The following is a 27573-nucleotide window of genomic DNA, read 5'->3' on the forward strand; positions in this document are numbered from 1 at the left end:
ATGAGATAGGTTTCTTAGCCTGCCTTCACAGATGAGGTAGGATACAGCCATTCATGGAGATTAAGGAGCTTGCTCAAGCTCACAGAACCTGTCTCTGCTGACCTGAAGTCCAGTGCTCCCTCCATGAGCTGACGGTTTCCTCTTAGTCACTGAGAATCAGAATCTATTTCCAAACCAGAGCCATATACGACCTCAGATCTGAGCCTGTTTTCTGACAGAGAATCCACTAACTGATGGAAGTCCAGGACTGTAGGAGGAAGGACACTGCAACAAACATGACAACAAGTTTGTATATAAGGAATGATAACCTGAGTCTTTCCCCAAAGAGAACCAGGGCCAGCTATTTAGGTAACTGTACACTGAGGAAAGTAAAATATATTTTGAACATTGTTGCTAGAGACACGAAGAGTCTGCATGGCTTCCCCTTAGAGTGGGCTTACATGGGGGCAGGTAATATATGGAATTATGCCCCAACTGCCCAGCCAATGGTCCTTTTTTCAGTCCCTGATATTTAATTATAGCACATACACACAATAGGTGGTAGAACTCCATACACTGCTCTTTGGTTTCTTGGCCTAAGCAGTAAGAGTTCTTGCTGCCCACAATGCCATCATAGTGGGGAAAGCCTAGTGGAAGTCCTGTGACTCCACCATCAGTAGCAACAGCCAAGGATGTAAGCCCAAACCATTATCAAATCCCATCTAAATGGACTACTGAGTGTCCATCTCTATGTGTCAGCCCAAGTCTCCTCGCTTTGTTAATTTACTTAGTAATATTTTTACTTGTCTAAGCTTCACTTTCCCTCTCTGTAAAATGGATTTTTGTGAAGAGGAAATGAGATCATATAAAGCATTTAGCAGAGTACCTAGCACATGATAAGTACTTGGTGAATGTTAGTTGCTACATTTTCTATTATTTATTATTGAAGAAATATTTCCAAGTAGAAAAGAGGAACATTGGTAGTCAACAAAATTTGCTCTTTTCAGGCATTAAGAAAAAACTTGAAAAGTTTTCTTTTTCTAAGGCCCCACCAACAGCTCCTAGAAATAGCAAGTCTGGTGATTTTTAACACTGAACACAGTATAACAACATGACAAGGATATCTTCCCAAATTATCAGTACTCTAAGGCCCTGAGCCTCCTATGCTTTCCTCCCCTGTAACCAGTATCATCCCACCACTAAGCTTTCTTCACTCACGTCTTATCTCTTAAAAAAAAAAAAATAGTACTACTAATACACGCTTTCAAATTGACTTTTTACCTGTGCTGTGATTTTTGACTTGGGCCCACAGCAACAGATGCTGTGGAATGCAAACAGCTGTTTTTGTGAGCACAAACAGCTTCAAAGAATCATGCTTTACTGCCCAATAGGAAAAGGGCCACCTCATAATTTAGTGAGAAGTGACTAATGTCAACAACATCCAAGTTTTATGTTCCCCTTCTCTCACTTCCTTTTAGTGCTATAGAGAGACAAGGGCTGAGATGAAAAACTTACCTGTGCCTTGCAAGGAGACACGGTATGGATTGTTGGTCCTTTCAAACATTTTGATTCACTGGGCAGGATTTTTTTACTAAAGCAACCATTTTTGGAGAAGTGGTCATTGAAAGTAAATTATTAGCGAGCATTTTCACTCCTTTACATTAACCGAATCATAAACCTGGCACCGGTGAAATGATGTGTCACTCTTGAAGGTTAGGAAAGTCACAGCGACGAGGTTCCTTACCTACAACAATGCCATAGGAAAAAAATAGAAAATAGATATTGGGAGCAAAACTGCTCAACATCAAGCCTCCAGCCACCATGAAGCCACTGAAGATTGTGACGGTTCTTGCTCCAAAAGATGAGACACAGAGACTGCAGACAGGACCTAAAAAAAGAAACGAAACCTTCACTTATTATCATATGATCCACCCATCATAAGTTCAAAATGATTCTTTCAGTCATAAAACAACAACAAAAATAAACATCCACTGAGTATTTACAATGTGAGGCAGTTCACGTGAACCATCTCATCTCATTTTAATCTTACTGCAGCTTTGGGAGGTGGATACTTATTGCTAGTCCCATTCTTTTTTATAATGAAATGCAAGGATGATAAGATCACGTAGTTAAGAAATGGGGGTTCTGAAGTCAGATTTTATTCAAATTCTAGCCCTACTACTTGGTAGCTGTTTGGTCTTGGGCAACTTACTTGATTATTTTGTGCCTTAGTTTCCTCATCTGAAAACAGGAATGATAATAGTACCCACCTTATAGTGTTACTGTGCTCTGTTGACTAACAGGCAGAAAGGACCATCACCTGGAATTGTTCTATGCACAAATGGGCAACTGCTCATGTAACAGAATTTAAGTGACAGTGAAATTCTTTCCTACTAGGACTGTACCCAGAACTACAGAACTTAATGTACTAGAAATAAAAGGATGTTAGGGGTTATTTAGCCCAACAGTCTCACTTAACACGGAAGGAAACTGAAGCTCAAAGAAGCTGTTTAAGTCTATGGTAGAAGAAAGACTAAGGATTTGGAAGCAAAGAGAAGTATACCTGAATTGAGTTGACAACCTTTCAAGCTATGATCTTCAATTTTCAAAAACCATACCTACCGGAATGGCTAAAGACAGGCAATACTGTTAGCAAGAAAGTGGTATGAACAAAACTCTCACACACTGCTGGTAGTGTTCACTAAAGCCGAACACAGCATGCTGTAAAACCCAGAAGTTCCAATTCTATGTATAAACCCCACAGAAACACCCAGATAAACACCTAACTACAGAAACAAGCAAAACTAATGTGTGTCAGAAGTCAGGATACTGGCTATCTTTAGTAGGGGCTGGGCAGTTAAAATCAGAAGAGAGCAAAGCCGAACTTCCAGGGCACTGCTCATGTTCTGGTCCTTGGTGTGAATGTGCTGATTACATGAGTATGTTCAGTTCATGAACATTTATGGAACTCTACTGTCACGATACATACACTTTTCTGTATGTTTGTGTCTTTTACTCCTTTATGAAGCAACCTAAGAGAAACAATGGAATCCATCATAGTCTCACTATTTGCAAATGACAGAGAGGCAGGATCCTATAACTGAGGCACTACGTTCTTCTCAATACCTGAGAACCTCTTAAACACATATTTAAGACCAGTTTATGGCCCCTGAGATATACTGAGATCACAGCTCCCAGTGCTTAAGGCTCTCCCACATTCCTTCCTGGTCAAGAACTGGACCCTCCCATTTTCAGGCCCTCAGTGTGAGCCAGTGCAGGAGACTGATACATTTACATGACAAACAGAGGGAAATATTCTGTGCCAGTGTTTTAAAAGGAAAATCCATTTGAAAGACCAAACTTATCACCCAGTACAATGAGAAATACTTAGATACTTCAAAAATAGAAACAATTTTCAGAGTCTAATTTTACAAACGGATGTCTGACAGCATAAACATGACCCTTCTCTGTTGTTACCAAACCACGTTGACACCGAATGTCAGTTTTCACAAATTTTACAACACAATGCAATTGAAACACACAGAGATTATTCCTGGCATGCTTGAAAAGTTTCAAGTTTCATCCTCAAAATGGGACTTTAACTCTTTGCTCTTTAATGCATGTTAATTCCACAGGGAAACCTCAGAGCCTGGGAGTCTCGGGGCAAGATGAAGGGGTAATTTTCATAGCATGTACAACTAAAGCCACTGTTGTATGAAATATGCAGCATTGTTATCAACTATGTAATAAATTCTCAAGTCATTTTTTGGCTTAACAAATGATTTTTTTTGAAAAACAATTCAAGTGTTAGGAAAAAAATGAACAGAAATTCTCTTACAGGTGAACAGCAAATGGAAAGAGGTTTTAAAAGTTCTCACTTTTACACTGCCATCTGCTGCTGATTTAGAGAACTATATCATTAGATCAGAGATTAAAGACAAAAAAGTTTAGAGCTGAAATTTTGGAAGTTGGAAATGGTCCAAATACCTCAATTTAAAAACGGTGAAACTGGAATTCAGAAAGATCATGTGATTTGAGCAAGAGTCCATAGCTAGCCAATCACAGGCTAAGGCCAAAGTCAGCCCAGCATTCTTCCCGACTGAGAAATATTTCAATTTGGATCTTAATTTTTTTCTTAGAAATCAAATGAGTAGTAAAGAACATCAGTGTACTGTTAGAGTAGATAGGCAGACATGAGCAGGGCAGGAGAGCCCTCGCCCCATGCAAGAATTTTAGGTAACCATCAGGTGATGGTCAGGTGTTTATTAAACTGTTTCTCTGAAATGATAATTTGGCCACAGCCAATACCAGCGTTAGACAGTCTCCCAGTGGACAAAAAACATCTGGAGCTGGTGATCAGCAGCTTCCCAATAAGATCTCAGGAGTTGAGCGAGTGGACTCAGGCATGCTCACTGAGAGGCAAAATGGTGGATGCACGGCCTTCCTCTGGGGGCATTTGACTGGTTAAGAAAAATTGCCCCTAGGGAGCATGAACACAATCTAAGTAAACACACTACGCACGTGGTCACCCTCCCAAATGACCAACACCACACATGCAACAGTTGAGCAACAGCCAACCACAAAGGAAGAAGAATCAAGAGAGAAGAAAAAAACCCAGAATCATGCCAACTTGTAAAACCGCACATCAAGGACTGAATGGGGCATTTGGATCTCTCAAGTGGCCCACATGGCCCTCTTCCAAGTGTAATTTACCTCCTTTCACTCCTGCTCCAAAATGTTTTCATAAACCTTCACTCCTGCTCGAAAACTTGCCTTGGTCTCTTTCTCTGCTTTAAACTCATTTCTGCCCCTTGGCTGAATTCTTTCCTCCAAGGAAGCAAGGATCAAGTTTGCTGCAGACCTGTAAGGATTCACCACCGGCAATAGTACTTTTGTTGATGTCTTATAGATAACATACTTTTGTGAACTTATGTTAGACGAAAACATAAAATTTATAATCACTTGGTGTTCGGTAGTTTAGAGCAAATTATTTTACCCTTATCCTGAGAACCTGGTTTATTTATAGATTCTGCTTACATAGATTTAAAACATAATAGTCTTATGTTTCATCAATAACAAGGCAAAATATATCAAAGTGACCATCAAGTCACATTTGCAAAACATGATACATTTATGTGTTTAGCTCTTTGCAGTAACAGTGCAAAGCCTTCAAGATGATAAATCATGTATTATTCCTTAGCACTGGATGAGTTTCGAGAGACAGATTAAATCAAAGGGCTACTCTCAGGAGATTTCTTAGGAGGCAAAGTGAAAACTTTGCAGAAGGGAACTTTAGAACCAAAGTTAGTTTACCTATGACATGAACCACTGATTCCATACCTTTGGACCTGAACAATTTTACGAGAAAAAAGGGAGGTGGAAAAGAGGAGGGGGCTGCTAATTTTTTATCTTCACAAAACATTTTGAAAATATAATAACCGGCTTGGCATGGTGGCTTATGCCTGTAATCCTAGCACTTTGTGAGGCAGAGGCAAGTGGAACACTTGAGGTCAGGAGTTCGAGACCAGCCTGACCCACGCGGCAAAATCCCATCTGTATTAAAAATACAAAATTAGCCAGGCGTGGTGGTGCATGCCTGTAATCCCAGCTACTCGGTAGGCTAGAGCATGAGAATCACTTGAACCCAAGAAGTAGAGATTGCAGTGAGCTGGAGCTTGGATCATGCCACTGCACTCTAGCCTGGGCAACGAGCAAAACTCTTGTCTCAAAAAAAAAAAGTATAATGATCATCTATGATTACCACTGCTCAATTAGAGAAGAAGAAATGTTTTAATAAGCAAAAAGTGAGAAGGATGTACTTTCAGAATAAAATATAAGACAGTAAGAAGATAATGGGAACTTCAGACACACACACATACTCATACATTCCATCTCTCATTCCCTTTATATTCATTTTGCCTTTCGTGAAAGTTTTTCCTGAACTTACCATTGCCTGTGTATTGGTGTTCAAGAACCAATATTATTATTGTCAGTATTGGTGTTTAAAAGTCACTATTGCCTCAGCCTCCCAAGTTACCACCACTCCTGGCTAATTAAAAAAAAAAAAAAATTATAGAAACAGGGTCTCATTATGTTGCCCAGACTGGCCTTAAACCCCTGGTCTCAAACCCCTGGTCTCAAGTGATCCTCCTGCCTCAGCCTCCCAAAGCTCTAAGATTTATCGGCATGAGCCACTAGCCCAGCCCAGTGTGTATTTTTTATACCTATAGCTTATCTAAACTGGAATGAGCCACATTTCAGGTGCTCAGTAGCCACATGTGCCCACTGTAGTGGACTGCACAGTACTAGAGTCTCATATCATGTTACAAGAGGACACAGAGAACTCAAACACAATTCAGGACCTAGAAAAGAGGCAAAACAAACGCGCATCAAGGTTTAAAATACAACCCAAGGCCAGAAGCACCAAAAGAAAGGTTCAGATGGCTTGTCTGGGGATTTCATAAGAGGGAAAACAACCAAGATCACGGAACTGAGCCTTGCACTAGGCTATGAAGCAAGGTTATCTCAACAAAAGGAATGAACATGTATTCTAAATGGAGGAAATAGAAACATAGTGTGATTTTCCAGTTTTTAATATATTTATTATAAGATAGTTTGGGAAATGACATTATTCCCTTTGGGAAATAAACTCAGCCTCCATGCGCTTCTTTCTCCTAAAAAGTTTCAGAGAGTCCCAGGAGTGGAAGGATGGCCAGGTCTGCTGCAGTGAATATCTAAGTTGTCTGATGCTACAGTGAGAAATAAAATGTAGCAGTAACCAGGTCATGGACCTGCCATGCAGCAAGGATTTCCTAACAGAGTGGACCAGTTGGGCTTGTGAAGGTTCTACCCTTCCACCTAAAATGCAGGGAGCCTAAGGTGTGAGCTCCTCCAAGCTGCAGGCCCCTCAATCCTTGCTCTGGCAAAGACTGTAAACTCCTATTTCATCTCCTTAAAAAAGAAAAAGGCACTAAGGAGCCACACCCACTCAAATTGTTGATCTCATAAGCTCTGACTACCTTTCTTTTTAGTTGGTTTAGTGGTATTTAGGGATGGCAGACAGCTTAACCAAAACCTGGTCTTTATTCCTACCAATCTTAAAACTGCCTAGCACACTGGGAACCTGCCAATGCAGCAGAATCCTTGAGAGAGTTTGAACACCTTTGGAAGAAGCGAAGACAACAGGGAAAGGGCAAGGACTCTCAAATCTGCTCTGAGTACAAAACTGCAGGCTAGATCTCCAAGCTATTTCCTGCTGTTTCAGCAACTAGGTAGTGTGAGAAAGAGCACCACCCGGTTTCCTTGAATTTGGAGAACAATATCTAGTGAAAGGGTGCATTAGCTCATTTTAAAACAATGCAAGGCCATGATAGCTTTCCAGCTCAGTTACCTTCCATTCCTCCCTTATCAGTCAGGATTCAATCAAAGAAAAAAACCAGTAGGAAGCTTATATTAAGACATTTATTGCAAGGAATTGGCTTACATGATTGGTATTACATGAGGGTATTACAGATAATACCTTCCTCACTAGCCAAGTCAAAAATTCGTAGGGCAGGTTATTAGGAAGGGCATGTTGGAACTCTCAGGCTTAGGCAGCAGCTGAAATTATAAGCAGACTTTCTATTGGGAAAGCTCATTTCTGCTCTTAAAGCCTTTCAACAATTGAGCAAAATCCATCTAGATTTTCTAGGATAATCTACCTTATTTAAAGTTAAGTGACATGCACTTTATTCACATCTACATAATAACTTCACAGCAACACCTAGATTTGTGTTTGCAGCCAAGTTTGACACATAGAACTAACCGTCACACCTCTCAACACAATCCCTCCACTCCAGCCAAATTTACTTCACCAGAACACAGCCCTGCACTTAAGGGATCCAGGCCTCCACATAAAGGTAATTTGCATGGACTTCCCTCTCCCTGTCTGTCTGCCAGTAAAAGTCTATCTTCCTATCTGGCCCATCACAATAGCTTCCTCAAAGGCTATTTCTCTAAAACAGGCGTCCCCAAACTTTTTACACAGAGGGGCCAGTTCACTGTCCCTCAGACCATTGGAGGGCCACCACATACTGTGCTCCTCTCACTAACCACCAATGAAAGAGGTGCCAGTTCCTGAAGTGCCGCGGGGGCGCCGGATAAATGGCCTCAGAGGGCCGCATGCGGCCCGTGAGCCGTAGTTTGGGGACACCTGCTCTAAAACCTCAGAGCCATTGCTATTCTCCTTGATATTTGTGAATTCTCAAATTATTAGTTACCTTTTTTTTCTGTCTCTTTTCTGAGATTATAAACCTCTTAGAAACAAGGATGGTGTTTTCTATCACGGCATCCTTGGCTCAGAGACCTTAGGAATATATGCAGTGAGGATAAGCTCGGTCACAATGTACAACCCAGGAAGGCAGGATCCTTCCTACCCAGCTTTATTCATCCCAGGAATGATCTAGACAAACAAAGAATTCAGGCAAGGGGAAGAAGTATTTTCTTCTCAGTTACTCAAGTTTAAAAAAAAAAGAATTAGGAATTAAGATTATAAAGAGTGTAAAGTTCAGAACTGTATGCCTTTCACAGTGCTAATATGCTATTATAAGCTACTGTCCTAATCCAGGTTTCTCAAAGCCCAGGAGTGGGCCTTTATATTTCACATGCTTAGGCACAGTCTTGGCAAAGTTCCTGCTGCCACTCCTGCCCATACTTCCAAGAACTGTCTTCATCTTTCATCCTGAAGTGTTTCTCTTTTTTTGCAGGTTTTACAGACAATTTACTTTTCATGATTTCCATGGCATGATTAATGCCACATCCAAGAAGAAATCGATAGTTCTTTATTTTAAAAAATGTCAGAGCAAATCACATGTCAGAGAGTTATCAAAAAGTGAAAGATTGAAATTTAAATATAGAGGGCTTAAGCCAGTGGTAGTTCCCAACTAAAAATCACTTTAGGGACTTTAAAAAAATTCATGAGGCCAGAAACAGTAGCTTATGCTTGCAATCTCAACACTTTGGGAGGCTGAGGTAGGAGAAACCTTTGAACTCAGGAGTTTGAGACCCGCCTACACCAACATGGCGAGACGCTGTCTCAAAAAAATTTTTTTTTTAAAAATAGCTGGACATGGTAGCATGCACCTGCAGTCCCATCTACTTGGAAAGTTGAGTTGGGAGGATCATTTGAACCTGGCAGTTTGAGGCTGCAGTAAGCCAATATAGCACCACCGCACTCCAGCCTGGATGACAGAGCAAGACCCAGTCTCAAAAAGAAAAATATCATGAATTTAAGTCCCATCATGGACCGAATGAATTAGAATGTCTGAGTGTCAAATCCACAGACTTATATGCAGAAATTGTCCTACAGACGATCCTAATTATCTCCCTGGTTAAGAATCACTGATATCCATTTGAGTCACCAAGGTGAAATATATGTGTTCCACTCCAAGGTAGGAATGATCTACTTGTTTCTCTGTAGTACAAAGTTATCCTAAAGCAGATGGTCAATGTGGCTTGCACACCGCCAGATACTTCTTGCTAATACTATATAAACACTGTTTCAGGGTTCACTTCTCAATTTATGCTATGAGGAACCCAAAGAGGCCAACATCAAATATAGTATGTGCAGTGGAGCCAGCTACACTGAAACCTGCACACAATATCTAAAGTGTGTATATACATATATATACACACACAGATATAAGTTGTGTATATACATATATATACATACACAGATATAAGTTGTAGCTCTTTAGCCATCCTTTCTTCCCCTACCACTTTTCCTTCTTGAATTCTTTGCCCTCATTTTTCTATGCTCACCTTTAAAAGCTTTGCTCACCAGGTCCAAGTGTCTCTTAATCTAGCTAATGACATTGGACTTAGAGAGGTTAAGTGACCTGCATAAGGTCACTCAGCTCAATGTTGGTAGAGCCAGGACTTGAATTAGCCTCTGACTCTACCCTCAAGCTCCTTCAACTACTTGTTGTCTCCCAGAATTTTGATAAGATGCCCCAACTCTCGGGTCCCTACAAGCAGGGCTGGCTTGTCGGATCTGTGACCTATGCAAGTTGCATGGGCCCAGTGCTTATAAGAATCCCACACTTGGTTTAGTGCTCTGCTGTCAATAAATCCTTAATTTTTTTGAGATGGAGTTTTGTTCTGTCGCCCAGGCTGGAGTGCAATGGCGCACTCGGCTCACTGTAACCTCCACCTCCTGGGTTCAAGCAATTCTCCTGCCTCAGCCTCCTGAGTAGCTGGGATTACAGGTACCTACCACCATGCCCAGCTAATTTTTGTATTTTTAGTAAAGACAGGGTTTCACCATGTTGGTCAGACTGGTCTCGAATTCCTGACCTCATGATCTGCCCGCCTTGGCCTCCCAAAGTGCTGGAATTATAGGCTAAATTCTTAATTTTTTAACGATTCTGTATATTCATTTTGCACTGGGGCCTGCAAATTATGTAGCCAGTCCTGCCTAAGAGTAAATAGAGCTGCTCCTGGCTCTTGAGAGTGATCATCCATGTAGAAACTTGGAAAACATGTAGAGTTGCAGTTGAATTGTCAAAAAGAGTCAGCCTCAGCTCTGACCACAAATGCCCATCCTTAAGGAGATCTTGGCTTCCCTCAATCCTCAACTCCAATCTGGAAAGACTTGTGGAAAGAAGCTTCATTCTTCAAGTATGTGCTAATTGAGTTATCATTTCAATTATTCTTTGACCCTTGCTGGAAGCCAAGGTAATTACATTTCTGTTGAACTTAGTATTTGCTAATAGAAATGGTGGCTAATTAGAGAACATTAAAAAAATTTTTTCCTCCCCACTACAGGTTTTATTTTGGAAATGAATACATATAAATTACATTATTAACATATCAATTATCATCCACTTGTACTTTGATGGCTTTACAAACAATCCTTATTTTGAGAAACTCTCTCAAACAATCTAGGGCAAACTTTTCCTGTTCCCCTTGAGCTCTTAATGGCAATATTATTTTTTAAAGCCTTTTTGTCTTGTTTATAATTTAACACGGTAATACAACAATTGGAAGCATTGCTTTTTTTTAAAAAAAAAAAAAAGACATCCCTTTTACAATTCAGGAGAGAAGCATAATTCAGAAGAAGAAATGGCTAATGTATTTTGTGTTAACCATATTTTCATGAAAGCATTTTAGAGCTGAAAAATACCTTACAAAAAAAATACCTTAAAAATACTTACATTTAGTGTCCTTATTTCCCCCACAAGAATAGCAATTGTGATTTGCTCAATGAACAATGGTGAATTCGTAGCATACAGGAAGAAAGCCCAGGGCTACTGACCCTATCTAGACCACCTTTTGTGCTTAAATAGTGCCAAATACATTGGAGTAATGGTCACTAAGTACTACTCCAGAGTTCAGACTAGGACTCCAGTTGAAGTGGCATATGATTTTAATGGTGAAAAGGAAAATAAAGTCTCTAGGGTTCTCTCTAAAGATGACAGGAATCACTTTTACATTGTACGTAACTGTTCATCAAGAATATTACTTTTGGAGACACACAAAATATATCACAAATATCTTATACGTAACACTATATTAAAATCCTTAAGAACATCACCATTGTGAGACTCTTTGCTATGTCAGCTTCTTCTTATGAAGTTCTTATGACCACAGGACATGTGATTTGACCACAGTGTATCCAAAGCAGAGAAGAGTAATTATAAGCCACGTAGCTGCTGAGAGCCTTTTGGTCCTTTGGTCCTTACCAATGTACCTTGAACATACCTGTATCATTACCTTCATCTCCCTGACTCATTCTTATTCATGCATGTGTGTCTCTTACAAGACTGTGAGCTTCTTAAGGGCAGGAACCATGTGTTTGCTATTCATCTTTTCATTTCCAGCATCTAGTTCACTGCCTGGCACATTGTAGAAAGTAAATGAATAAAGAAATGAATGGGGCCGGGCATGGTGGCTCACGCCTGTAATCCCATCACTTTGGGAGGCCAAGGTGGGCGGACCACAAGGTCGAGAGATTGAGACCATCCTGGCCAACATGGTGAAATCCCATCTCTACTAAAAATACAAAAATTAGCTGGGCATGGTGGCATGCGCCTGTAGTCCCAGCTATTCAGGAGGCTGAGGCAGGAGAATTGCTTAAACCCGGGAGGTGGAGGTTACAGTGAGCCGAGATTGTGCCACTGCACTCCAGCCTGGCGCCTGGTGACAGAGGAAGACTCTGTCTCAAAAAAAAAAAAAAAAAAATTAATGGATGGATAGATGGATGAGTTAACATCTTAGGGAGTGCCTGTATTTTCACACAGATTTGTTACAGTAAAAGAATGCTACAATCATTGAATGAAGGCAGGAAAAGGTATGTTATATTTTGGAAAAAAAAAAAGCCCTCTATGCCTTGCATAATGTTCATGATATAATAAATGTAATTAAATGATTAAAGAATAAGGAGAGGCATAAATGTATCCACTTACTTGCAAGCAAGCCAACTCCACTTGCCAGGGATCCAACCCAGGCTGTTTTTCCTTTCCCTTCACCAAAGGCATCCAGCCATTCTATGTACAGGACTCCAACAGCCAGCGGGGATCCATAACACAAAAACTGAGTAAAGAAGGAGACAAGCACAATCACCCAGCCCCATCCACCGTCAGGTGACTTTTTAAGTTCCATTGTAAGACAAAATCAAGGAGATGTTTCTCTGCAGGTCCTAAACAAACAAACAAACAAAAAAACAAACAGAAAAGAAAAGCATATTTAGAGCGTGGCAGGGCACAGCATTTGGGGTTAAAATATCTCCTCCTAAAGTGAAAAAAAAAGTTCTCCAAAGACATACATGAAAAAGCATAAAATATCACTGACATAGCAAGTTAACAAATACGTGTGCATTTATAATTTGATTGAATGATGCATCCACATGGTATGATTTTTTTAATTATAAAAAGACATAAAGTGAAATACAGCCTTCTCGACCTTGTCCACCTTCACCAGGCTCCCACCCTGCCCAATCAGAGAGAAGCACTAATTTTAGTTTCTTAGTTTTTAGTTTCTTGGGGTCCCTAGGAAGCAGATTCCTAGCAAGAAGGAGACTGATGAGGAATGCTCTCGAGTTGATGCCTATGGAAGGGCACAGATGGCAGAGGGAGAAGATCAGCTGCAGATAACCTTGCAGTTATAAAGGAGATTTCTAAAGTTGGGATGACGCTTCAGAGCTGTCCTGAGCTGGGTGCTGAGAGCTGCCCGTCCACACTTCCATGTTGATCACGCACTGGATGTGGCTACCCAGGAATGGGTGGTGATCCAAGGTGAGGTGGCTCCCTTCAGAGGAGGCAGTCTATCCCCATAAGGGCTGACAGCATTCTTGATAGCTGTGGCAAGGACACTGTTATTCCTGAGGGGAGCCTGGAGGGGAACTGGCAGGACATCACAGTGTTCACCAACTGGAGTATTTTTCCAGTTTCTTTGTGCATTTATAAGCACAACCAAGCACATATTCTCAATGTCTCTCTTTTTCATTAAAAAAAAAAAAAGTAGCATATTATACATTACATTCCCCACTTTGCTTCGTCCACTTAACATCCTGAGATACTTTTCCCTATCAATACATAGACAGTCATTTTTATAAGTACATAGGATGTACATATACCATGTGGCTGTATGCTTGCTTATTTATTTACTTATTGTATAGGCAAAACACTTGCATTGTTCAAAAATGAGAAAAGACAAAAGATATACAATCCCCTATCTACCTATTTCCCATCTAAGCCTTAGTTCCTCCACAGGTAACCAATGCCTTTTGTTTCTTGTATATCCTTCTAAGGTTTCTTCATGCATATACTAGCAAACTCAAATATAGATTTCCTCTAATTTCCAGCCTTTTATATACATTGGTATGTGCCTTGTTCTCTTTCACTTGACAAATATCTTGAAGATCTTTCACATCAATGCATATTGACCTTCCTTATTCATTTCTTACTGCTGCACTATATTCCAGCATGGGACTTTATCTTAGTTTGTTTGACCAGTCCCTATGACTTGAATGAAAAACCATGTGCAGTGAAAAACCTTACACATTCATATGCCTTTTTGCTTATAGGCATATCTGTTAGGTAAAATCCAAAAGAGGGATTGCTGAATCAAAGAAAATACACATTTGTAATTGTAATTTCAGAAAATATTGAAAACGGCTGAGGTAGGAGGATGGCTTGAGCCCAGGTATTACCAAAATGAGTTCAAGAGAATTGAACTAATTCATAGTGTCGCCAGGATTTTGAGTGTGTTGTGAAACTTTGGGTTTTTGCAAATATATTGGTTTTAAAATAGCATTTCATCATAGTTTCAACTTGCATTTCTTATAGCATGAATGTTGTGCATTATTTTGGAGATGAAGAGCCAGTTGAAATTCCTAATTCTTAGGTATATGTGGATATTCTATTCTGTTCCATTGGTCTGTCTATTCACACATCATTGCCACATTTGTTTCATCACAGAATTTTTTTTATAAAAGTCCTTTTACTATATTTTAATCTCTACTGGGGCTTTTTCTCTCTTTACAATGACACTCCTTTTGCAATATTTTGTGGCTATTCATATTTTTCTGTTTTATATGAACTTCAGAATCAGCCTGCCTGGTTCAAAAAGAAATCAGATGATGCTTTCATTAGGACAGAGTTTAATTTAAAAAATTGATGTAAGGAGAATTGACCTTTTATGATATCAATTGATTCTTTTTTTTTTTTTTTTTTGAGACGGAGTTTCGCTCTTGTTACCCAGGCTGGAGTGCAATGGTGCGATCTCTGCTCACCGCAACCTCCGCCTCCTGGGTTCAGGCAATTCTCCTGCCTCAGCCTCCTGAGTAGCTGGGATTACAGGCATGCACCACCATGCCCAGCTAATTTTTTGTATTTTTAGTAGAGACAGGGTTTCACCATGTTGACCAGGATGGTCTCGATCTCTTGACCTCATGATCCACCCGCCTCGGCCTCCCAAAGTGCTGGGATTACAGGCTTGAGCCACCGCGCCCGGCCTCCATTCTGACTTTTATAGATTCCATATTAGGTTAGCACATGGTGTTTTGCACAGGGTAGAAATTAAACACATATTTGCACAATTAAAGTTTATAAAGGAAAAGAAAAATGCAATCATATCTCTTGAGTTACAGGGCAACACTTTGGAAAACAGATATTGAGACAACCCTCTTTCTTTCTCATCCAGACACACAGAATCTGATGTAGCAAGGACGGAAATCAGTCCTTTGGAAACATAGAAAGACAGCTGAAAGAACAAGTTTAGAATGCTGATTATAATAGAACAGGTAAGTTTATGGAAGTAACAGTTTATATTTTGAAGTGTTTTTGGGAGGTTTCTCATCATCGTTGATCTTAGCTGTAGACTTAATATCTTGATGGCTAACAACATACCGTCCTCCAATTCACCTGTCCTCAGCATTTGCATGGTTTACATGATTCTAAAAATGAAGTTATTAAAGTAGCTGGGATTATAGGCACGCGCCACCATGCCCAGCTAATTTTTTGTATTTTTAGTTGAGACGGGGTTTCACCATGTTGACCAGGTTGGTCTCGATCTCTTGACCTTGTGATCCACCCGCCTCGGCCTCCCAAAGTGCTGGGATTACAGGCTTGAGCCACCGCGCCTGGCCTGATGTCAATTGATTCTAAGAACATAATATGTTTTGCATTTGCTAAAGTCTCCATATTATATGTTCTTAGTGTTTAAAATGTTCCTCAATATTTCATTGTATTGTATTCTTACAGATTCTATCCTTGCTACTAATACTGTATTTGGGGTCATTTCTTTGATTTGTTTTCTGTTTGTATGTTTAAAAGCTACTGATGTCTGTATGTTAATTTTGCATTCCACTTCCCTATGAAATTCTCTTATTTGTGGTAGATTTTCAGATGATTTTCTTAGTTTATACAATACACAGTGCAATACAGTCATATAATTACCTACAGTTATAATTTTTTATCTCCTTATATGTCTTGAATTTGCATTTTTCTATTTCTGAGCATTACTACAATGGTTATTACATTTTATCAAATGTATTTCCAGTGTATAGGAAGATAATCAAACAATTTTCCCTTTATAACTTTTAATATAATAAAACATCTATTTTCTACTACCGAAGCATCCATAAATTATTGGAATAAATCTTCTTTGGCTCATGCACTCTTTTGACTATGTTAGTTTACTTTGGGGGGGATTTTTATAAATTTCTACTAGGTGTTGGTACCCAAATGATGTTTATTTAAAAATCTAAGCTGGGCATGGTGGCTCATGCCTGTCATCCCAGAACTTCAGGAGGCCAAGGCAGGCAAATGGCTTGAACCCAGGAGTTCAAGACCAGCCTGGGCAACATACTGAAATCCCATCTCTACAAAAAAATATGAAAATTATCCCGGTATGGTGTTGCAGCTGTAGTCTCAGCTACTCAAAAGACTGAGGTAGGAGGATATCTTGAGTCCAGAAGTTTGAGGTTAAAGTGAGCAGTAATTGCACCACTGCACTCTAGCCTGGACGACACAGTGAGAGACACTGTCTCAATAGCAAAAACAAAAAACAGACAAGAAAAGAAAAATTGTCCTTCTTTTTCTAGACAGCTTACATGGCAATGGAGTTGGAGATCCAAGGCCTAACCTCCATGTCCCCAGCAGGGCCTCCCACTTACCCTGCATTTTTCATGTCTCTTCACTATGCCAGTTACTTTACTTTACAGTCAGGTGTACTTTACACTTTACAGTCAGGTGTAACAGAGTCTTTGCCTACAGATTTTGCCAAACTATTCACTTGGCCTGGTTTCAATAGGTAATGTCTGAAGATTGTAGGAATATCAATTATCCATTCACACACAGCCTAAATAGATAACAAGGCATTTGGTTACCTTCAGAGAGTCATAGCTACACCTGTCATTTGCCTGGGCTTCTGTGTATTTATTTCTTCACTTTGATTTCAGAGCCCTGGGCAGAATTCACGTCACCATGTGCCATAAGTCTTTATACAAATTAACTTTCAATATGTGTTCACTAATAACCATTAGTGAACAAAACTGTAGGTCTGAAATCCAGACACTGAAACCACATGATTGTAATAATCCAAACTTCCCAATCAAAAACTTTTGTAATAATGAGATATGTCCCTTCATTGGAAATTTACTCTCTGTGGTACCTACTCTATTGTAAAAGTAAACAGTGCAATTCTGGTGTTTCTAATGACAATTTAGAACTTTACAATTTCTGTTCAGAATCCTCTTTAAAGAAAATAACATCTTAACTCCCCAAACTAGATAGGAGATGATAGAAATAGCCAAAGATCTAAAGCGACTAAGAGGTTGTATGAAGACAAATGAATAAAAGATTGTCCTTCATTCAAATGCTCCAATCACAGCACTTCAGGAAAAGTACAAATTTATATAGACAAAGCACCAGAATCATGAATAAAGCCAGTATTCTTGGGAGGTTGCAGGTAATGGGGGATGATGAGGAGAATTAACTCCCTTACCAGTTTTGAAACTTAAGTAGACAAAAATGCCTTTGTACACCAAATACCTCTGCCTTACCAGGCATTGCCATGCCCTGCCTTGGGTGACATTTCAGGATATAGGATAAGAGCCAAAGAAATTCTCACAGTAAATATTTAAGAGAGCAAATCTTGGAAATACAAGTTCCCATGCACATCCACTCTGACTAGAAAGGCAAGTTTTTATAGTGCTGACTAATAACTTCTGCTCTGTCATCATCTCAGAGTTGAAGATACATGTCGTCTCAGTAGAACACGGTGAAAACTACCATTTTGTGATTTACTGTGATCTGTCACAGCAGCACTCTCCTCCCATAGCTTCCTCAATTCTTTAGGTGCCTCTCCACCAGCTGTTTTTCTGATATTCTGTACTGCGTAAGGAGATTTTACAAATAGGCTAGCCTTCATTGCTCCTTTTTTGTGATAGTGCTCAATTTCCTTTTTGAGGATGTAGATCTGCCCTATGGCTAGAGTGCTTGTAGGACTGTTCATTAAGTTTCCTTCACCTTGAGCAATAGAGTGGCATATAACCCAAGAGAAGTCAGCAGGCTTTCAGGACTCTGAATCTGGAGTGAAATGCTGTAAGGGAAGGGAAACCTGTGGAGTTTATGGATCCCCACGAAAGTGCACTGAAGGGACTTCTGTCAGTCCTGCTACCTTGACCTCCTAGAGATACCAAAACCTGGTTTCTCCAGCCCTTCACATTTGTGAGCTAACCCGGTAAATTATTTTGTTAAGTTATCTGCTACTCATTTCTTTACTTGCAACTGAATATATTGTGAGTATGCCATAATTTCAAGTTGATTATTTTAAACATCTATACTCCAGTTGGTCCCATTTAGAACAAAGGTAAAGCTGAGGAATATCATTGATGACCATAGAATATAAGAATACAAATGTGCCGTATCTGTTTTTATGAACATTTCTTCTTTTTTTTTTGAGATGGAGTTTCACTCTTGTTACCCAGGCTGGAGTGCAATGGCGTGATCTCAACTCACCGCAACCTCTGCCTCCTGGGTTCAGGCAATTCTCCTACCTCAACCTCCTGAGTAGCTGGGATTACAGGCACGCGCCACCATGCCCAGCTAATTTTTTTTTGTATTTTTAGTAGAGACGGGGTTTCACCTTGTTGACCAGGATGGTCTCGATCTCTTGACCTCGTGATTCACCCGCCTCGGCCTCCCAAAGTGCTGGGATTACAGGCTTGAGCCACTGCGCCCAGCCGAAAATTTCTTCTTAATATCCTCCCTTTCACATATCTTATGATCTAATATGATCAATTCCCTTATCTGGCATTCTTTTAAATAAAAATTCCATATTAACTAAAAGTTCCACTAAGCCCAGTTTACAGAAATTAGGCATGATAAAAGTGATCTTAAAATTTAACTGGGTGTGGTGACATGCACCTGTGGTCCCAGCTACTTGTGGGGGTGAGGCAGGAAGATAGCTTGAGCCCAGGAGGTCAAGGGGGCAGTGAGCCATGATCATGCCGCTGCTCTCCACCCTGGGCAACAGATCAAGAATGCTGTCTCGAAAAGAAAAAAAAAAAAAGATAACGACCACAACGTAGAAGAAGGAGGAGGAGGAGGAGGAAGAAAAAGTAGTCTTTATTCAAAATGTTCTTGATCACTTACATTTAAGTTACATTGTAATAGATACTAAGGAAAACCAGAAGGCATATAGGGTATGTTACCTGTCCTCAGGAGCTCTTTTAACTCACTTAAGAAGGTAAGATATGTGGCACATGGGAAGGTGTGTGCACATTGAAAGGTATGTGCATAAGAGAGTATGTACACGACTGGGTGCCAAACAAGTGAATGGATATTAAAAGTTTAGGAGTCAAGGGAAATGAAAGCACTCAAGGTGGGAGCAGGAGTGCAAGGCCTCATAAAGTAGGTTAGTTCTAAAGAATAACGAAGAGATTCATATAAGGGCGGCCAAGGCAAGAGGAATGAAATGAGATTTGGTGGAGTTGGAGAGGATAGTTCTTACAGGGCTCACAGAGCAAAACAAGATTAGAAAACTGGTACTCTCAGTGAAAATTTAGAAAGAATGTGTTTCAAGAAGTCTGTGTTTATAACCCCAAGGAAGAATTTTTTCTGCATATTATAGAATAAATCATTTACATTATCTAAGTGGTGGAATTTTTTTCAAAAAAAAAAAAAAAAAAAAAAAAGGCTAGGCACAGTGGCTCATGCCTGTAATCCTAGCTACTCGGGAGGTTGAGGCAGGAAAATCACTTGAACCTAGGAGGCAGAGGTTGCAGTGAGCAAAGATCATGCCACTACAATCCAGCCTGGGCAACAGAGCAAGATTCCATCTCAATAAATAAATAAATAAATAAATAAATAAATAAATAAATAAAACAAGACCTGTAAGTACCAGAAGGCACTGTGTTATTTAGACTTATAATCCATACATATATTCAAAGTTTTGGAGTCTTATTCATACAACTACATAAACATGTGCTTCTAGGAAATACAGATATTGTAATATATTCTAGTAAACTATTTGAGAATTTGGAATCTCCTTTAACCAGTGTTAACAAGCCAGGACTGTGAGTGAACAGACACCTTATAAAACTCAAAATTAGAAACCCTTGTGGTTCCCTACAAGCTCTGACTCCAATGTAGGTAACAGGTTTCATAAAGAGCAAACCTGTTCAGCCAGAAGCAGTTCTAATACCGATGTCACACTTTCCCTCAAACAATGACTTTCGTCCCTTCAAACATGTATCATTTACTCTATACCACCTCTGGGTAAAGGAATCATGGGAATTGAGAAACAATTAAATCATACCTAAAAAACATGTAGGTAAACAAGTCATTCTTCAGGTATTCTAATAAAATGTAAGCAAACATGTAGATAATTATTTGGGAATTCTGAAACTAGAGGTAAACAAACATGTAACACAAACTGAAGCTCCTAATTGAAATGCAAATTCATTACATGTCATTTCATGAGAGACAGGCATAACACAAGTGACCATGTGTGACTCTACTTCTTTAGTCCACCGTCTCCCTAGCACGTCTATTATTCTGCTTCTACTTTCACTCTCCCATTTCTTAAACAATTTCAGTTTATACTGTTCGAGGGGTAAAAAGTGCATCAGCTGCAACAGTGTCAACACACTTATAACTGATTTTTATAACAAGTTCTAAGTAGGATATAATTTTAAAATAAGTCTCCTCTGGGTCAAAGACCTAAAGTGTCAAGTAAATCTATTCTATTTATATATTAGTTGATTTATATATTAGCAAATGCCATCATGTTAACACTAACATAAGTCCTTTAAAAATTATAGTACAGTAACTGGATCAATTTTGTCACTTTCCATTGACATTTCAGAACGTCAGTGTATCATTTCTCTTCTAAAGTCAAATAAATATACTTATTTGTCAACACCATTTTTTAAGAAAAAGAAAAAGAATCCACCCTGTTGTGCTTCTAAAGTATTAAAACTCTTTGTAAAATCATACTGAGTCATCTTAATTGTGTGTGTGTGTGTGTGCGCGTGTGCGTGTGTGTGTGTGTGTGTATGTGTGTGTTTACAATCCTGTAAGCCTTTTCTACAGTTTGAAATAGCTATGCAAGTGGGTGAACTCCAAATAATAATTTTACTACAGTCGTGAATCCAATTGTGGTGGCCCTGATCAGACTGTCTCAGAAGTCAAGACGGGATTAAGCTACTTTCATGTACTACTAGCATACTAAATACTGAAAGTAAGAAAAGAGAGGATATAAAAATCAAGACTTCTGTTAAATGTCTACATCTTTAAAATGAATGTTACAGCCAAACAGTTATGAATACATATAGAAAACAGTCTGCATATTAAGATAGATCATAGACTATATTAAATATAGTAAATATTCAGCCAGGTGCGGTAGATCATGCCTGTAATTCCAGCACTTTGGGAGGCCAAGGTGGGTAGATCACTTGAGGCCAGGAGTTTAAGACCAGCCTGGCTAACATGGTGAAACCCCATCTCTACCAAAAATACAAAAATTAGCTGGCTGTGGTGGTGAGCGCCTGTAATCCCAGCTACTCAGGAGGCTAAGACAGCAGAATCGCTTGAACCGCAAAGGTGGAGGTTGCAGTGAGCTGAGATCACACCACTGCACTCCAGACTGGGCAACAGAGCAAGACTCCATCAAAGAAAAAAAAAAAGAATATATTAAATATACTAAATATTTTTTACGTTACATGTGATGAATACTGATAAACATTTATAGATAATGGATCCAATAGCCCATCAGCTGAGGAGTCGATAAATAAAGTATACTATATCTACACAATGGACTATTATTCAGCAATAAAAAGAGATGAAATACTTACACATGCAACAACATGTATAACCTTAAAAACCTTAAGCTAAGTGAGAAAACATAATTGAAAGAGACCACATATTGTATGACTCCACTTACATGAAATGCCCAGAATAGGCACATCTGTAGAGACAGATAATAGATTCATGGCTGCCTAGGGCTGAGAGGTTTTGGGGTAGGGAGAAATAGGGAGTGACTGCTAAGGCATATGAGGTTTCTTTCAGGGGTGGTGAAAATGCTCTAAAATTGATTGTACTGATGGTTGTACAACTCTGAATATTCTAAAACCATCAAGGGAGCTATACACTTTAAATAAGTGAATTACATGTAATTTATAATTTAATAAATCTGTTACTAAAAAAAATTAATATAAACCCTCACTATATGAATTTGTCAAAACTCATCATACTGTATGCTTATAATTGTTTTATAATATAATAAATTTAATTTTTAAAAGACAAATGCTATAAATACAGTTACAATGACTAAATATATGGCCTGATTTAGAGATAAAATTAACAGCTGCATGAGACTTTTCGTAAATATGAGCATCCCCGTGTCCCCCACCGAGGTCAATGGCCCTTCCCCCCGACACATCCACTCTCGCCACCTGTACCTACACCAAAAACTTTAACCTAGTAACAGGTTTGTGTGAGGGAAATAAAATCAGGAAATTATGTGGTGCTTATTTCGTTGGTATTATAGCTCTTCAAACAAAGGGGCAACAGAGAAAAGCTTCTCCTGAGGTGCAGGAATGCCTAAATATCCTGAAAGAGGAATCTAAACAATGAGAACAAAACATAAATTCAGGGTTTCTGAGGTCAACATCAGTGACCTTGGGCTGCTTTAGGTACGTATGAAAGAAGGAGATAACAGAAAACTACTTTAAGAAAATTACCATTTTTTTCAATTACTGCCTAGTTTTCCTTTATTCCTTTTAGTTTTACCATCAAGATGGGGTAGATAGGAATAGGCACATTTTTCTAGTATCTGGTTCCAGAATGACAGGAACTGTGTAATGGTTAAGATCAGACACTTTTTACCCCAAGTTTGTATCAGAGTTCTGGTCCAGTCTGTGCTACTTAAGCATGGGATTTTAAATCAATTAGTTGTTGACTTTGAGCCTCAGTCTTCTCATCTGTTAAATAGAGTAAGAGTGGCTTGCAAATTCAAAGATCACTGCTAGGCATATAGTAAAAAAAAAAAAAAAAAAAAAATTAATAACTCTTAGCTACTACTTTCACAACCTTAAAGTTTTTTCTGGTATTGAAGAATCCGGAACGTAAGGGAGTTCTTATCATTTCACAGCCATTGTCTAAGGAGTAGTTACTGGTTGTCCCTGACTTCTAGAACCAGTTACTAGACCATTTAGAAATCTAGGGCTTTTAAAACTTCTAAATCTTTAGTTATTTCTTAACAACTAAAGTACACTTAAAGAAAACTTTACAAAACAAAAGAGCAGAATAATTAGATATTTTCAGGAGACCATGACTTTTTTCCTAAGCGCACTGGACACTAAAGGAAGAACAAAGGACACTGTCTGCTCCTTCTTGACTTGCTGCATTTGACTGTGTCCCCACTGGAGGTGGCGATGCTATTAACCCCACACTTTGATGTGGCAGACCCCCAAAATCTGTTGGCTGCCTTCTGGCTAGAGAATGCCCACAGTTTCACCCTTGTGGCTTCAGAAAGAGCAAGAACATACCGCTGGCAGCCAGAGAGAGAAAAGTCTTGTTCTGTCTCTTTCCCATCGTCCCAAATAGCCAAGCACAGGTTTAACCACCAAATATGCCACCCTTCTGCTGCGTGGCAGCCAAGGAAAAGACCTGGGAGGAGCAGCTCCAAGAATCTCTGGGCAGGCAGTGCCCAAATGCTTGCACCAACTCTTTCTGTCTAAGCCACACCTCGCAGATGACAAAGTCAGCGCTTTATCTCTTAAGCACTGCACAGTCAAGTTTATTTTTGCATTTTTCATACCCCAGTGTTTCGCTCTCTCCCCAGTTCTGCTTTTTCCACAGTCCCCAACAGAACAGGCATGGAGTTGGCAGGAAAACCCCTGAGAAATTCTAACAAAGATAATGGTGTGGATGATGATAATTATAAGGCTGTCAGGATAATGACCGTCACCTATTAATTTGCTCAAATTAGCAAAACCACCTCTCAGTGTGGGAAAGGTAGCAGGAGAGAGGCTGTGATCATTTGGTAAAGGTATTACATGGTTCACAAGAATGGCTGGTTGAATTTCCACTTCTCTGTGTTTTCAACACCTACAGTCTCATACAAGCACCCACACAGATCCTTACATCTATGAGTACATGAGGATATCTAGTCTAAAAAATTTCACATAAGGAATAAGCAGGCTGACTGGAGTCCTGGATAACCTGAGCATACATCACAGCTCTGGTACCAGCCAAGAGTGTGACCTTGCACAAGTTACTTAATTAGCTCTGTGCCTCTCTTTCTTCATCTGAAAAGTGTGGGGACTGACATATTTACTTCATCAGATTGTGGTAATAATGGAATGAGTTAATTTATGTAAAGCACTTAGCACAGTGCCTGGCACATAGTAATCTCAACATAAAGTATCACTATTTGTTTATCCCTTTAGACATAATTGGTAGTCACAAGAAGTTGTTTTTTTATCCTCACACAGCTTCCCCCAAAATCTTTAAGGTACTGTCCCTATAAAGACTTTTGCCCAGAACATCCTCGACTCCTCCTTTCCTCCCACAATAGCACATCTTCTGTTAGACACTTCGTTCTAGGTTCTCATTATTTCAGATTCAACTGAACTGAAAACACACACACACACACACACACACACACACACACACACAGAGACCACATCTCTCTGCCTCACCCAAAAATAATAATGAGATATGGAAATGGCATTTTTCAACATCTCTTAGAATAATTTCCTGACAGAAAGAAAAGTCAGCAAATGGGAAGAAGGAAGTCTTAGTGAGGAAAGACCAGAATGACAACTATAGGCTGCTCTGAGATCATGAAAAGCCCCCAGGTCACTGACAGCCAAAAAAAGACAAAACCAAGAGGCGCTGAAGTCCAGACAAGGTGTGCTTTCATTTCCTTTCTTCCTGTCCCTTCCTTCCTTCCCTCCCTCTTTCGTTCCTTCTTTTCCTCCACAAACCAGGAAACCGCATAGCTGGCTAGCGCCCCCTTGCCAGATGTTGCAGCATAGTTATTAGGGTACCTGCTGGTAGAATGAAAGTTGACCAACGGCTGACTTTGTCTCTTAAGCACTGCACAGTCAAGTTTATCTTTGTATTCTTCATACCCCAGTTTACTGCTCTTTCCCCAGTTCAAAGTCCCCTTCCTTATCCCAAAACTCCTAGGATCTCCCTTTCCAAACTAGTTTTCAAAAAAAGGTGGTCATTCAATGTGCATCAAACAGCAAATGAAGAACCCCATTTTAAGTTTGTATCTCACATGAGCATGTTTCTAGTAACCATCCACGCACACGCCAAAACCTACAGGGGATTTCAAACCTGGCTATGAAGCTCTAGGTACCATGGCATAGAGTAACTATTTAGTAAGTTAGATCTTGTTACTGTAGTTGCATCTTTCAAAGGTTTTCTTAGAAAAACATGAAAGTTACTCCCCCTACCTCTGCTTCCTCATCTTTTCATCATTCCTCTGCTCAGTGATTTCTGGCTTCTGATGCATCCAAACAAGAAAAAGTGTTTTCACCATGGCATTCCCCGCCTCCTTACTGTTCTTTAGCACAGCCTCCTCATTCTTGACACTGTTTACTTATGCTTTTACAACCCCCTGCCCCTTAGGCTTTTGTGAGCTCACTCCCGCATGACTCTCCCAGCTCTCTCTAGCACCACCAAGTGATCATAGGTTCTCAAGCAGGAAGTCTGAAGTCTCCAGGTCTCTTCAGAACTCCAAATCCACATTTCTAACCAATTTTTCCACCATTTCCCATGTCAAGAACTCAACTGGATGTGCTCAGGCCCCTCAAACTCAATTCTTAAACTCTCTTCCTGAATTTTATCTGGAAAACTGTCATGACCATACTTCCATTTTGCCCAAGTGCAAAGCCTCCACTTCATGGCATTCCAACTCCTACTTGAATCCCAGTTCCTCGTCTCTGGTATGCCAGGGTCCCGCAAAGGGTTCTGCAACCAGACTCTTCTCTCCATCTTGTCTGCGAATGCCTGGACCGTCACAGCGCCTACAGATGGATTCCTCAGCCTACACTCTCTCCTTGCTGTAGTGCATCTGCTGAGGTGCTGCCAGAGCCATCTTCCTAAACCATGGCTCTGCTCATCTCAATTCTGCTTCCAATTTTTCAGACCCTTCTATGGTTCCTTATCACCCACAATTTACCCTTTAGCAGAGCACATGTTTTTATTTCATGTATTATAAAAGGACACTAAGAAACCAATGACGATCATTCTTGCCCTCATGAAGTTTACAGTCGTCCATCACTAAAACTGTCATGTTATTCAAAAATTATAAACAAAAATGAAAACATTGGTTTTATAAAACCAGGTTTTGTCCATATGACATTAGATATCCAGATCTTTAAATAACTAGCCGGTTACCTGATTCTTTCTTCTAAAAGTCTGTAATGTTAGAACGTCCCACAAATCTGTGCCCCCAACACACAGCTCACAACTCAACATTTTAACTATGCTCCCTCCCTTGTCCAGCTTTCACTCTTCAGTTCCCGTTTGCAGCTGGAGGCAGCTGGAAGGCCTTTCTCCAATTCCTGAAAGACTGAACCCAAATGTTTCCTTCATCTTGATGTCATCTGTGAAACTCTACATCCATCATTCCTCCTCCAAGGTCTCACACCAATTTAGGTATCCCTGCTATAACATTTATTACAATGGGTTGTTATTCATTAAGGGACGATCCCACAAATCTATCCCATATGCCTAGCACTAAGAATTATGATTGGCACATAGGGAACACTCAACAAATCTGTATGAAATGAATGAATGACTGCATTGAAAACCTACTTACCTAAATCCTAATTCAAATGATTAATCAAATATCTTTCATTCAACAAAATGAATTGAGCACATTTAGAAGGTATTGTGGGGTGAAGGAGATGTAGCCCCTTCCTCTCTGGAGCTTAGAGTGTTTCCACTATTGAATCTGAAAAGCTAGTCAAACACATGAGTAAACAATTTAAAATTTAAATTTTTTATCAATATAACATCAGATGACATGGCTGTAATGATCAAATAATTACCTGATTCTTTCAGATTCTGTTTTAAATGTCAAACATTCAGTGATGATTAACATACTTTCTGATGTGAAAGGGTGAGGATTGACTCATTACTGGGACTAGGACAAGGGCAAATCATGGCTCAGCACTGTCATTCAGAGCCACCTGTTTGTCCTCTGTAGGTCAGCTCAGTCACAGTAAGGTATGTGGTTTCTCTGAACCCGTCATTCTTGTTTCATGCACTCGGATACCTCCTTCCCATTGTCAACATCTGCTCTGATCTTTAAGTTAAAGTCAGGCCCACTTGTTTGTAGAATAGAACAGCTCAAGCCGGGCGCGGTGGCTCAAGCCTGTAATCCCAGCACTTTGGGAGGCCGAGGCAGGTGGATCACGAGGTCGAGAGATCGAGACCATCCTGGTCAACATGGTGAAACCCTGTCTCTACTAAAAATACAAAAAATTAGCTGGGCATGGCGACGTGTGCCTGTAATCCCAGCTACTCAGGAGGCTGAGGCAGGAGAATTGCCTGAACCCAGGAGGCGGAGGTTGCAGTGAGCCGAGAT

General features: G+C 39.8%; 1 protein-coding gene across 3 annotated transcripts in view; it reads right to left on the reverse strand.

Moving 5' to 3' along the window:
* Positions 1-27573, reverse strand: part of SLC16A9 (solute carrier family 16 member 9) — a 55670-nt gene that overhangs the window by 20136 nt on the left and 7961 nt on the right. For 2 of the 3 annotated variants that reach the window (XM_074382258.1, XM_003928702.4), the window contains exons 2-3: positions 12423-12655; positions 1724-1867 (exon numbers count right to left, since the gene is read on the reverse strand). In XM_074382258.1, the coding sequence (XP_074238359.1) occupies positions 1724-1867; positions 12423-12618 (340 nt within the window). In that variant the 5' untranslated portion in view covers positions 12619-12655. Of the gene's footprint in view, positions 1-1494; positions 1868-12422; positions 12656-27573 lie in introns of those variants that run through there. The other variant, XM_074382259.1, reaches the window with a different exon arrangement.

The sequence above is a fragment of the Saimiri boliviensis genome, chromosome 12 (genome assembly GCF_048565385.1).
Source record: "Saimiri boliviensis isolate mSaiBol1 chromosome 12, mSaiBol1.pri, whole genome shotgun sequence".
Lineage (NCBI taxonomy): Eukaryota > Metazoa > Chordata > Mammalia > Primates > Cebidae > Saimiri > Saimiri boliviensis.